The sequence below is a fragment of the Chiloscyllium plagiosum genome, chromosome 8 (assembly GCF_004010195.1).
Source record: "Chiloscyllium plagiosum isolate BGI_BamShark_2017 chromosome 8, ASM401019v2, whole genome shotgun sequence".
NCBI lineage: Eukaryota > Metazoa > Chordata > Chondrichthyes > Orectolobiformes > Hemiscylliidae > Chiloscyllium > Chiloscyllium plagiosum.
The window spans coordinates 105,398,189-105,412,368 of record NC_057717.1 but is presented as its reverse complement, the minus strand read 5'-3'; the positions used below and the strand labels follow the sequence as shown (position 1 = coordinate 105,412,368).

At 42.7% G+C, this 14,180-nt stretch overlaps 1 protein-coding gene across 1 annotated transcript in view; it reads right to left on the bottom strand.

Annotated features, from left to right (window-relative positions):
• Positions 1–6,653: 6,653 nt before the first annotated feature.
• LOC122552293 (surfeit locus protein 4-like) overlaps positions 6,654–14,180 on the bottom strand; it is a 21,984-nt gene continuing 14,457 nt past the window's right edge. Inside the window, exons 5-6 of the mRNA XM_043695006.1 lie at positions 10,942–11,128; positions 6,654–8,623 (exon numbers count right to left, since the gene is read on the bottom strand). Coding sequence (XP_043550941.1) covers positions 8,357–8,623; positions 10,942–11,128 — 454 coding nt within the window. The 3' untranslated portion in view covers positions 6,654–8,356. The remainder of the gene's footprint in view (positions 8,624–10,941; positions 11,129–14,180) is intronic.

The window sequence follows — 14,180 nt, the reverse complement described above, 5'->3', positions numbered from 1 at the left end:
CTTCACCGCCGCTCGCTCACCACCAGACGCCTGGAGGAAGAACGCCTCATCTTCCGCCTCGGAACACTTCAACCCCAGGGCATCAATGTGGACTTCAACAGTTTCCTCATTTCCCCTTCCCCCACCTCACCCTAGTTCCAAACTTCCAGCTCAGCACTGTCCCCATGCCTTGTCTGGACTTGTCCGACCTGGCCAGCTCCTTTTCCACCTATCCACTCCACCCTCTCCTTCCTGACCTATCACCTTCATCCCCTCCCCCACTCACCTATTGTACTCTATGCTACTTTCTCCCCACCCCCACCTTCCTCTAGCTTATCTCTCCACGCTTCAGGCTCTCTGCCTTTATTCCTGATGAAGGGCTTTTGCCCGAAACAACAATTTTACTGCTCCTCGGATGCTGCCTGACCTGCTGAGCTCTTCCAGCAGAATCTGGAATCTGGTTTCCAGCATCTGCAGTCATTGTTTTTACCATGTCGTCTGGTGACTAGTTGGTGCTTATGTGTCCTGGTGGCTAGCTTCCTGCCCGTTTGTCCAACGCACTATTTGTTGCAGTCCTTGCAGATTTTTTTGTATATGACATTTATTCTGCTCGTTGTTGGTATAGGGTCCTTTAAATTCATCAGGGGTTTTTCAGTGTGGTGGTAGGTTTATGGGCTACCATGACGCTTAGGGGCTGGAGTAGTCAATTGTCACCTCTGCAATTTCTTTGATATACTGTAGGGTGGAGAGAGTCTCTGGGCATGTTGTGTCTTCCTGTTTACTCAACCAGATACTCAACTACAGCAGCAACCACCCATAAACGGAGCTGCATCAGGACATTATTTAATCAAGCGACAGTAAACTAAGGAACTAAGAGAAGTCAAGGAAAAAACACCTATACAATGTATTCAGGAACAAAGGGTACCCGATAAGCGCAGTCTGCTGATTCCTGCACAACAGATTTAAACAAGATGACCCAACACACCCAGAGACTCTAGCCAGCCTACCACACATCAAAGACATCTCAGAGATGACGACCAGACTACTCCAGCCCCTAGACGTCATGGTAGCCCACAAGCTACCGCCACACTGAAACAGCTTCTGATGAATTTAAAGTACCAACAACGAGCAGAACGAACGTCATACACAAAATACCCTGCAAGGACGGCAACACACATTACACTGGACAAATCGCAGGAAGCTAGCTGAGCACCAACTAGCCACCAAAAGACATGACCAACTATCCCTGGCATCCACACGCACAGACGAAGAGGGACACCAGTTCGACTGGGACAATACATCCATTCTGGGACAGGCTAAACAAAGACTTTTTTTAGATTACTTACAGTGTGGAAACAGGCCCTTCGGCCCAACAAGTCCACACCGACCTGCTGAGGCGTAACCCACCCAGACCCATTTCCCTACATTTACCCCTTCACCTAACACTAGGGGCAATTTAGCATGGCGAATTCACCTGGCCTGCACATTTTTAGATTGTGGGAGGAAGCCGGAGCACCCGGAGGAAACCCACGCAGACACGGACAGAATGTGCAAACTCCACACAGTCACCTGAGGCGGGAATTGAACCCAGGTCTCTGGCGCTGCGAGGCAGCAGTGCTAACCACCGTGCCTGTGATCTTAAAATTGTAGCTAGGCTATTCAAGATAATGGCAGAACACATTTCTTCATACAAAGAGCATGTGTGGGAATTCCTAGATGCCTGGCAATCAAACTGGAATTTTCCTGGTCCTCGGATGCTACCTGACCTGCTGTGCTTTTAAAGCACCATTCTAATCTTGACTCTGATCTCCAGCATCTGCAGTCCTCACTTTCGCTTAATCAAACCGGAACTCCATTAACGAACATATAGATTTGGACCCCATTTACCAACCTCTCAGAAACAGAACCAGAAATGATATCACCTACCACAACAAACCAAGAGAGATACATTGCAAGTGGGACAGAACTCCAGTACTTCACCAGAGGCTCACTGATAATGTTACTTAGCATGGTGATGGAATGTCTGAGATCAAATCCACCAACTTACAACCTGAGCTACAAATCTTCTCCAAAATCTCAAACACCTGTGGGCGCAATACGCTCAAATTAGCCTGAAGATAGGAAACCAACACCATATGACTGAGTGCCACATGGCAACAACTGTACTTCCTACAAATACAAACCATGTTTCAACACCCCACGAGCCAGGAAAACAGAACAGTCACAGAATGCGACAAAAAAAATGACGTGATGCCCACAAATACAAATGAGAAATTTTGCGCCAAAAAACTCTGTACACTAACGCGGCTGACCATGAATGGACAAGTATGCTAGAACAAGCCATTAACACTAAACAACAGCAGGGAGGAGAAAGTGAGGACTGCAGATACTGGAGATCAGAGCTTAAAAATGTGTTGCTAGAAAAGCGCAGCAGGTCAGGCAGCATCCAAGGAGCAGGAGAATCGACGTTTCGGGCATAAGCCCTTCTTCAGAAACAACAGCAGACCAAGACAAAGCAAAAACTAGCCCTACAAGAAAAACTGGACAAGCTCTCTCACAGCAATGACATGGACAAATCAGAGACTTGGATAAAGAACCTCAAACACGTAAAATGCCGTCCTAGTACAAGGGATGAACTTCAACCGCAGGGATCCGGATATAAAAGTCTTCCTAGCAACACTGGTATCCTCCCTGAAAGACAACAGACTTACAGAAGAAACTCAGCGGGTCATCAGATGGGATCCAAACTGATGTGTTGATAGTTTTCCGGTTGGAATGCCATGCTTCTAGGAATTCTCATGCATGTTTCTGTTTGGTTTATCCTAGGGTGGATGTGTTGTCCCAGTCAAAGTGGTGTCCTTCCTAGTCTGTAAGTATACTAGTGATAGTGGGTCATGTCTTTTTGTGGCTAGTTGATGGTCGTGTATCCTGGTGGCTAGTTTTCTGCCTGTTTGTCCAATGTAGTGTTTGTTACAGTTCTTGCATGGTATTTTGTAAATGACATTAGTTTTGTTTGTCTGTGTCGGGTCTTTTAAGTTCATGAGCTGCTGTTGTCGTGTGTTGGTGGGTAGATGGGTGGCGGGGTTAGATGGGGTTGTTGGGGCAGGAAGGGGTGGGGGTGGAATGGAGGGCCGGTTGGGGTCAGATTTGCAGGGGGTGGAGGCTCACGCGCAGTGTGCTGCTGCCTAGTCTCCTGAACGGGGAGTGGACCTAGCAAGTGCAACTGATTGGGGGGCAGGGGTCGGCTTCAGCAATGCTGCAGGTCCCTTGCACACATGTGTGTGTCTGCTCAGAAACAAAGAGAGACAGAGAGAGGGAGCAAGGCAGGCAGAGCAAGGACAAAGGAAACTTTAGAAACGCGGAGCCCCAGAGCAGAGGCATTGAATCAATTAACTGAATAATCAATTATCTGAATGAAATAATGCCCCGCCCATCTCGTTCAGACAATCAAAATTCCTCTGTACACTGGATAGGTGGTTTTCTTCTGCTCTTCTTAGTTCCTTGGTGCTGGTGTGTGTGGCAGCTCATTGAAATAATGTTCTAATGCAGTTTTGTTTGTGGAGTTTGGGATGATTGCTTCTGTAGTTCAGTATTTGGTCCGTATGTGTTGTTTTCCTGTAGGCGTTGGTTTGAAGATCCCCACTGACTGTTCGTTCTACTGTGACATCTAGGAATGGCAGTTTGTTGTGGTTTTCCTCCTCTTTTGTGAACTTTATGCCAGTAAGGGTATTAGTGATGATCTTGAAAATTTCCTCTAATTTGTTTCTTTTAGTGATGACAAAGGTGTCATCTACATAGCGGACCCAAAGTTAGGGTTGGATGGTTGGCAGTTGTTTGTTTGCATCTCTGCTAAGAACCCTGATATCGGAGATCCTATGGGTGTTCCGTTGGTTTGTCTGTAGGTTTTGTTATTGAAAGTGAAATGGGTGGTATGGCATAGGGCCACCAGCTTGATGATGATGTCCTTGCTGATGAAGTTGGTGGTATTTGGTGTGTGTGTCTTTGAGTCTTCTAATTGTGTAGTCAGTATTACTTGATGTATGTGGACACAGCTGTTACATCAAAGGAGACCATTATTTCATCCTCTCCTATCTTGGTATCTTTGATAGTGTTCAGGAATTCTTGGGTGGAGTGAATGGAGTGGCGTGAGTCTTCTACTAAATGTTTTAGTCTTTGGTGTAGTTCCTTAGCTAATCTGTACATTGGTGTTCCAGATAGCGAGACTGTAGGTCTGAGGAGGGCCCCTGGTTTGTGAATGTTGGGTAATCCATTGTGGCGTGGTGTGTTGGAGCTGTCTGGTTTCATTTTTGGCAAGTCTGTCTTGTTTAATTCTCCAGATTTCTGAAGTTTTTTGAGTAAGGCTGTGATTCAGTTCTCTAGTTGTGGGGGTCAGATGTATCGCCACCTGTTGGGAAGTGTTGGTATCTGCAAGCAGTGCATTCGCTTTCTCAATGTAGTCTGTTTGGTTGAAAATGACTTTAACTGGGACAACACATCCATCTTAGGACAAGCCAAACAGAGACATTCATGAGAATTCCTAGAAACATGGCATTCCAACTGGAACTCTATCAACAAACACATCGATTTGGATCCCATCTACCACTCCCTGAGAAAAAGAAGAGGAAACATCACCACAGGAAATGACATCACCAACCCAAGGAAACCGAAACACACAAATAGAAAGTGGGATGTAGTACCAGTACTTCACTAGAGGCTCACTGATGTTACCTAGTAGGGTGGTGAAATGTCTGAAAACAAACCTTCCAGCTCAGCAAGTAAACTTACATCCAGAACCTCAACCTGAGCTACAAATCTTCTCACAACTCGCTAACTCTAACTTATGTGTCAGTCAAGCTGAGTGCAGCAAAGACACAGAAATTGTATTCAAATTAATAATCAGATTATGTTTTGGATAGGCAAGAGATAAATGTTAGGTGAAAGTAAGGACTGCAGATGCTGAAGACTAGAGTCGAGACTGTGGTGCTGGAAAAGCACAGCAGGTCAGGCAGAATCAGAGAAGCAGGAGAATCGACATTCCAGGCAAAATCCTTCATCAGAAATGAAGCTGTGAGCCAAGGGGGTGGTGGGATAAATGGAAGAGGGCTGGGGGGAAGGTAGCTGAAAGTACGATTGGTATTTGGAGGTGGGGGGTAATGGTGATGGGTGGGAAGGAAGATGGACAGGTAGGACAGGTCATGAGGGTGGTGCTGTGTTGGAAGTTTGGAACTGGGAAAAGGTGGGGTGGGGGGGGAAAGAGGGGAAATGAGGAAACTGGTGAAATCCACATGGATGCCCTGGGGTTGGAGGGTCCCAAGGCGGAAAATAAGGCATTCTTCCTCGAGGCATCGGGTGGTTAGTGAGGAATGCCCAGGACCTGCATGTCCTGGGAGGAGGAGTTGAAGTGTTCGGCCAAAGAGTGATGGGGTTGGTTGATGCGGGTATCCCGGAGATGTTCTTTGAATCGCTCTGCGAGTAGGTGCCCATGGCTACCCCTTTTGTCCGGAGGAAGTGGGAGAATTCAAAGTAGAAATTATTGAGGGCGAGGACTAGTGTGTGTGTCAGTGGAAGGGTACTGATGGGAACGTCGGGAGAGGAAGAAACAGGGCTTGGAGGCCCTCGTCATGGTGGATGGAGATGTATAGGGACTGGATGTACTCGGTGAAGATGCGTTGGGGACCAGGGAAACGCAAGTCTTGGAGGAGGTGGAAGGCATGAGTGGTGTCCTGAACATATGTGGGGAGTTCCTGGATCGGGGGGGAGGGGGATGTGGAGGTGAGTTCGGTGGGCCAGGAGCAGGCCGAGACAATGGGGTCTGCCGGGGTAATTAGACTTGTGGATCTTGGGTAGGAGGTAGAACCGGGCTATGCGGGGTTAGCCAGAACACCAGGAAAATATCCTGATCTTCACTAAATAAATGTAATGTCCAACAGAATATACAGACAGTAATATCTCCCATGAAAGTCTTGGAGAGGGCCTTGAGTCCACAATCTTGACCCACAGCCAAATGTGCTTGTAACAGAGCTGACACTTCCGGAGCTTTCATGTCAAAAATATACACATGTACACATAAATACATTTTGCCTCTTCCAACTAGGTATGCCTGCACTATCAAGTGTACTGGTGGCTGTTGTTTAGTGAACTCCTGGAATACCAATAATTGGCCTTAGCAATAACTGCATTTCAAACTTTTCACTGTGAATCTCTGGAATTGTCCAGTGAAGCAGTTGAGGCTACTTCGTTGAATGTTTTTAAGACAAAAATAGATGCATTTTGTGAACAGTAAAAGAATTAAGGGTTATGGTGAGCAGGCAACTAAGTGGAGCACAGTCCTTGAAAAGATCAGCCATAATCTTATGGAATAGCAGAGCAGGGTTAACAGGCCAGAAGGCCTATTCCTTATGTTGATTGGGAGCAAGACAGATGTGGAACCTCAAAATTTTGGATTTCTTTTCATGCATCAATTTAATTTGATGAGTGAGGAGGACAAAAAAGCACCTTATTTTCTTGACTGCTCTCTTTTTCTTCAAGCACATAGGTCACAAAACACAGACGTTTAATGGAAATTAATTAAAACCTTCTACATAGATTCAATAATGTCAACTCCCTTTGTAGCTCATTATGTATTGATAAAGAACTGTGGCTTCAGTTAGTCTGATATAATATATAACAAATAGTAATTTTTGAATGCATTTAATGAGTCTTCAGCAGAACTGCAAATACAACCACAATGTCAAGACATTCAAAAATCATCATTGGCTGCACTTACCGCCACAGATTTAAGACATTTTTGTACTAAACACAAATTTATTTATAAAATGGTTGTGTGTCTGTAACAGATTATATTTTGGCAATTTATGTATCTGAGGTATCAGTGAAAAAGTTACTACAGGGTTGAAAGTGACTTTAAAAAGTAAACTGTCGAATTTTTGGAAGGTTGGAACTTTGATTTTACACGTGATCTGGAGCCTTCTTTCATTCCCTCCAAGATCTTGAATCGATTCAACTCCAATAAGAAGGCCAATATGACAAGCCCAATGGTTACCAGAGAAGATCTGGCTGCAAATTGCTTTTTCTAAACCATCCTCACAGTCAATGGAGCGTAGCCTCTTTAAAAGAAAAGTGGGCCACACGTGAATTTTTCCCCAAATTGGTTAATTACAAATATATTAACACAGAAAGGGGGAAATTCACACTAACTTTAGGAACAGGGAAACTACTCAACCTGTTTCATCTAGGGAGGGGCCCAAACAGGGGGGAATTACCCTTAAAAATCTAATCAGGCTATTCAAGAGCAATTGCTGTGTAACAGTTTGGGGTAATTCCTGGCAAAAATAAAATCTAAAACTTTGGCTTCAAAAATGTAATTAATAAAAAAAGTGACACTAAACACATGGACAACTGAGACCCGCAAATGTTAAAGAACTAATAACAACAAGTGAAACATTGTCAACAACTTGAGCATTTAAGGGACTAGGATTATATCTGTCAAAAGATTATATATTACAAACTGTACTAACTTTAATTGAGCTCTTGATTGCTTGTTGAGACGGACAGTGTATAAGTATTGGGTGTACCTTTGTTTCAGTCATGCAGATGCTGCTTTGCCTAAGACAAGTTATTTTAAAATAATGATTAAAATTTTTTTTTTCAAATAGTTGTTTCAGGTTAGGTGAGGAATGGGACACAGGTATAGTTTCAAAGTTGCTGTCTGTACAGGAACAATTAAGCTCGAAACTCAACACATTAAAATATTGCTGTGCAAGGCACTTCAGTTTGTAGCAAGGCAGTTGTAGCATGACACCTGAAGGATTACAAAATCTGAAAGTTCCACTCATTACACCATTTCAAAATGAGCTTGACCAATTTTTCAAAGGTATTTTGTTTTATTCATGATACAAGTTGGAATGGTCCAAGGTTAAGGAATGTTTAATAGCCACATGCTATTATACATCTGAATCAAAATATGGCACTCTCAACATTCATTTCACCATCAAACCTCAGAATATTCCAACCTCCTGTTAAGTAAGCCTGCACACAGAAATTCGTTAAATAGATTGTCTGAAACATCAAAGCCCAGAAAACAGAAGAAACATTCCCCATCTTTGAAGCAGTACCGAAGGTACTGTAAAGAAATACTGTACCTGAAATAACTGCCTGGTAAATTTTGGCACCAATTTTAACATCACCTAATATTAAATACTTGGAGGAAAAGCAACAGTAAGACTGATGTGTGTTGTTTTTAATTTATGCATCACATGAAGGAGATTCAATAGTAAAATAATTCAGATTCAGACAGAAAGAACTGATACTGTAGTAAAAATAATTAAAAAATTACACAAATATATATATATATATATTTCTCTTCAGAAGAACCTCTTTACCACTTCTTCTTATGTTCATCCATCGAGACTCCACCAGGTCCCAATGCTACAACTAACAGAAGGCCACCAATCACAGACATGGTTTGGAAAAAGTCATACTTTAGGAAGTCATGCATGGGCTTGTAAACCGGGATTCTCCAAAATGGATTCTGAATCAGATTCAATGCAAAGAGCCAAATGACCAGTGTGAGAGCAGCTAACTTAGTCTTGAAACCAATCGCCACAAGGATTATCAAAGTAGTGCCAACAATGTCTTGAAGAATCTATGAAACAAAAGTTTTAACATATATTTAGGCATTATATTATTTGATTTTTTTAAAAAAAGTATTCTACTCTCCACTCAGGTCTCACAAAGTTATCAACTCACTGCAGTAACTTCCATGGATACCAGCATCCTTTCTAAACTTTAAGTTAATACACACACAACTCAAAAGCAAGTGTTAGGAACACTGCATCAGGAGACCATTCAGTCCCTCAACTCCATATCACTATTCAAATAGATCATGACTGATTCATAGTTTAAGTATCTGTAACTTGATTCCTTCACAAAGTCTCTTGTCTAATACTGCTGTCTAACAAAAACTATTAATCAACCTCAGTTTTAACACATTTAATTAATCCTCACCTACAAAAAAGCTGTCCTAGCTAAGAGGAGGTCAAGATTTCTCTTGCCCTTTGTATGAAGAAGTGTGTTCTGCCATTATCTTGAATAGCCTAGCTACAATTTTAAGATCACAGGCACAGTGGTTATCGCTGCTGCCTCACAGCGCCAGAAACCCGGGTTCAATTCCCACCTCAGGCGACTGTCTGTGTAGAGTTTGCACATTCTCCCAGTGACTGCGTGGGTTTCCTCCGGGTACTCTGGTTTTCTCCCACAGTCCAAAAAATGTGCAGATTAGGTGAATTGGCCATAGTGTTACGTGAAGGGGTAAATGTAGGGGAATGGGTCTGGGTGGGTTGCTCTTCAGAGGGTCGGTATGGATTTCTTGGGCCGAAGGGCCTGTTTGCACACTATAAGTAATCTAATCTAATCAGTCCCTGTAATGCGAATGAGTTCTGTTCTCACGTCAGTTCACAAGTCTGAATGCAATGCAAGTTTGTAGGTTAGATCTTTACATTCAGCCCTTGTACCAAATTGCATTTGCCAGCTGGATGTTTGTAAATCAGGGAGCCCCTACACTGCTTGATTTGGATCCCCAGAAGAAACAGCACATATAATTACTATCAACTTGTTAAATTCATCTTCAATTCTGTCACTTTGTAATATTCTTTACACAAGTGAATACAGATCTAGTTTAAGCAAACTGCCATCAACTTAATCCTTTTCACTCCTGGTTAAACTACATGGCATTGAAGGGCAATATATTATTCCAAATCCACAAGGCTGTCAAGGCTTATGGTACTGGAAGCAAGGATGTGGAATGGAGACAACAATCAGATCAACCGTTAAGGGATCAAAATGGCTTTTGCGTGCTCCTATTACTTAAAGATTTATGATGAGCAGTGCTCAGAATTAAACACAATATTCTGAATAAAATCTAACTGAACTTTTAACATAACTATCATAACATTCCAATGGATTGTTTCACTGTGAAAGACTCATATCCGAGCTGGATCCTGTCCTTGTCTTGTATCACCGTCTCTGCAGTTGCTAATGTTCACTGGATAAACTAGAGGACAGAGACAAGGGTCACAAGCTAATATTTTAGGTCATGAACACTGAGGCAGTAATGGATGGTTTGGAGCTCCAACCAAGTGACAGCAGCCATGCTCTAACAGGTCTATGTTCTCACAGGCCCCCCCACCTACCACCATGCTCTCTCAGACTCTACCTAACTCAGCTCTCTCAAAGTGCAACAATTTTCAAGCTTTGAACTGGGGAAAACATTTGTGAAGCACTACCCCCTGCCTTCAATCATGATGGTGTACTCTAATCGAAACCCTAACCCGAAAATAGTGTATAGCAGAGTACACTGCCGATAGGAGATAGAAAAGGCAAGCTAAGGGACAGACAGAGACAAGAATAGCACAGTTGGACGACGTTCCTCTTCAGGCCTTGGGCCAGAGTTTAAATCCACTTAAAACAAACAGCATGAAAGACACTGAAGGTTGCAAGTTAACTGAACCAACATTGTTGCATCATTGTACAAGTACACAATCCTTTATCCGAAATCTTCAGGGCCAGCTGGTTTTCGGATTTCGGAATTTTTCAAATTTTGGAATAAAGTGACAGTTTCATAGTGAAATTAAAAATAAATTACAGAATAGTAGATGCACTTGTGAGTACTATGAGCACTGAGACAGAATTGATGCTTGCCAGTGCTGGGCTACGCTAACATGTCACATATGAGTGACATGGGTCAAGTGGGTATGGAGTTGGGTTAACTGTTTATGGAGAAAAAAACTTCATGTTAAAAACTTTGGATTTCGGATAAAGGATTGTCTATCTGTACAACGAGGGAGGACTGACCACAACAGAGCAAACTTCTGGATCAAAATTATCTTCGCACAGCAAGGTCACATACTGAACTAATGTATCAGATGGCATTTAAAGTAGAGGATTTTCTTTCTAATGACTCACCATAAGTGCATTCATGGAGAAATGCAACAAAGTCATGAACATTAGGACAAGCAGAACACGGCCTCCCAACTGCATGTACTGCCGTGGGGAATTAGTGTCCATGGTAGGGACACCTGCAAACATGGTTTTCCCTTCGGATCGAGACTCAGCCAGCAGTAGCAGCAAGCCACCACCCAGTGCAAGGTTCCTAAACAAGTAGGAGATCAAATAGGAGTACAGGTCATTTAACATTATGGATAAAATTTGGAAATCAAAATACAATCAGTTCTGATATAATGCGATAGTTCGGTTCCCGTGTGACACCGTGTTAGCATGTGATAGCAGCACCATTTATACTAACTGGACCAGAATTGCATTATAGCCAATACAGGTAAGGAAAGTTCGCATTCTCCAAATAATGGTCTAAATTTTTCAATCGCATATAGTCAATTTGTGTTGAAAAAACACACATTACAGCAGAACCGACTGTACTCTACTCTGCCAGAATTAATTACCCTTTAGGCAATGTAACATATACAAAAAGTAAGCTCTCTCTAATTAGAGTTAACATGTACTCACATGAGTACAGTGAAAGGTTTATAAGTCACCACTTACAGCACCACCTTAAGTACAATGGTACTAAGATACAGATTCTTAAGTACAAATTCTTAGAAAAAAAATTAGAAAAATAATAAGTCGTCCAGTATTACAGACCTTGGGACTATCTTAGTTCCAAAAGTACAAAATCATAGGAATAAATCAGAAAAATAAAGAAATAATAAGTTTAAAATAACAGTCCTTTCAACCCAGTCCAAACCGGTGCCTCAACTCCAGACCTGGCTGGGCTTTGCCTTTAGTTTGTATTGGCCCTCACCTCCAGGTTCTCAAGGCCAGGAATCCTTGGCTGAGGCTCGCTTAACAACATTTCGCTTTAATGTTGTTTTATTTTTAAGGCTTGCTATCTCTAATAATGTAGCCAGTGCACCATATTCCTGCCCCCCCCCCCCTCCCAATTCCCTGGAGTTACCTCCCCTGACTTTGTTTCTTCCCCTGCCCCCTCCATTCCTCTGGTTTTTCCTACCCAACCTCCTGCCTGGCCTCTCCTCCCACTTTAGGCATTCTCTTTTCCTTACTGTCATTTTGAACTTGCACTGACTGACTCCACCAAGTAGCAGAGATTGGTCCATAAGACATAGGAGCGGAAGTAAGGCCATTCGGCCCATCGAGTCCACTCCGCCATTCAATCGTGGCTGATGAGCATTTCAACTCCACTTACCCGCATTCTCCCCGTAGCCCTTAATTCCTTGTGACATCAAGAATTTATCAATTTCTGCCTTGAAGACATTCCGCGTCCCGCCTCCACTGCACTCTGGGGCAATGAATTCCACAGGCCCACCACTCTCTGGCTGAAGAAATGTCTCCGCATTTCTGTTCTGAATTTACCCCCTCTAATTCTAAGGCTGTGTCCACGGGTCCTATCTCCTCGCCTAACAGAAACAATTTCCTAGCGTCCACCCTCGCCAAGCCATGTACTATCTTGTAAGTTTCTATTAGATCTCCCCTTAATCGTCTAAACTCCAATGAATACAATCCCAGGATCCTCAGCCGTTCCTCATATGTTAGACCACCCATTTCAGGGATCATCCGTGTGAATCTCCGCTGAACACACTCCAGTGCCAGTATGTCCTTCCTGAGATGTGGGGACCAAAACTGGACACAGTACTCCAAATACGGCCTAACCAGAGCTTTATAAAGTCTCAGTAGCACAACAGTGCTTTTATATTCCAACCCTCTTGAGATAAATGACAAAACAAATTGCACTGTCAACGCACCTGCACCCAGAGGACTGAAATGGTCCAAAGCAGGTTCTCAACTGTAATTAAAGATGGCCAATAAGTACTGGTCTACTCAGCAATACCCTCATCTCATGAAAGAATGAAAAAAAATAAATTAAAGTGCACTTCTGACCAAGCATTAAATTGACTGCTTCCCCTTAACTACTTTTGGACTAAAACCCATTTGTCTGGGGTATGTGCTGGTAAAATACATAAAATGTATCATGATTGGGTAAGATTGAAAGAGGAGAGCTTTCATATTCTATTTATTTCCAATCACTTGCTTGTTTCTCATATGCCTAGGGCAAAGTACAAAGTGATTTTTTTTCCCCAGAGTCATAAAACCAAGGGACCAACTTATGAACTCCTGATTCTTCCAATATTCCTGCTATTTAAATCCACAGCAACTGTACATACATCAACAACAATACGTTATATGCATCCATTGAGCTTTGACTTTTGCATGCAAACAAAATGTTGGATTTCCGAGGCCCATCTTGTACCAACTCTTGGCAACATGAAATGTTGATGGATGGTAACTGTGTGTGAAGACAGTAGCAACTACCATGACCAACTTCTTTTGCCAAAAATTGAGACAGGAGAAGTCAATGCTATCATTTTTATACTCCATCCAATATCGTATTTGTCCAAAAGACTAGCAAGTGGAACAATAGCAACAGTGATCAAACCATCTGGGCAGGATGATCTAATTTATAAAATATTTCAGGGGATTAGCTCGGTACACTCCAATCAAAACACTACTGTGGATTCACGGATGCAAAGACAGAAACAACTTATCAGCATTCACAGCTCGTTGCTTTACTTTACTGAGGTAGTGTCCCTTATGTAGAAGCATATCGATGGTGCTTTACGTAGGTGTGAGAAAACCTGAAGCCTGATACATAATTCCCATTCCCGAAGCTAGAAGAGCTCCACAATAGTGTGTAGGCATACGGCTCGGGGTTCAATTTTCTATGAAAACTTCTATAACTAATGCTTCAGATAGCATTTGAAAAAAAAGGTTGTAAAACGCAACATAAAATTGCAGGTTCTGTATCCCGATTTAAGGAGTGACGTAAATGGCCTAGAAGAGATGTACCAGATTGACACCTGGAACGAGTGGGTTGTTTCATGAGGAAGGGTTAGATAGGATGAAACTGGTTTTAGCAGAGTGCAGGTTGATTTGATTGAAGTGTATAAGATCCTGACAAAGTAGGTGTTGAAAGGATGTTCTCTCTTCTGGGACAGTTCAGAATATGGGATCACTGACAAAAAGTTAAGTCAGAGAGGAGAGAACTTTTTTTTCCTCAAGAGGCATGTGTAACTTTGGAATTCCCTGCCTGAAAAGGCAGTGAAGGTGGGATCAGCGAATAGTTTTGTGGCAGCGGGTGCTTTTCCTGTTAGTGTCCTAGGCTCAATCTTAAT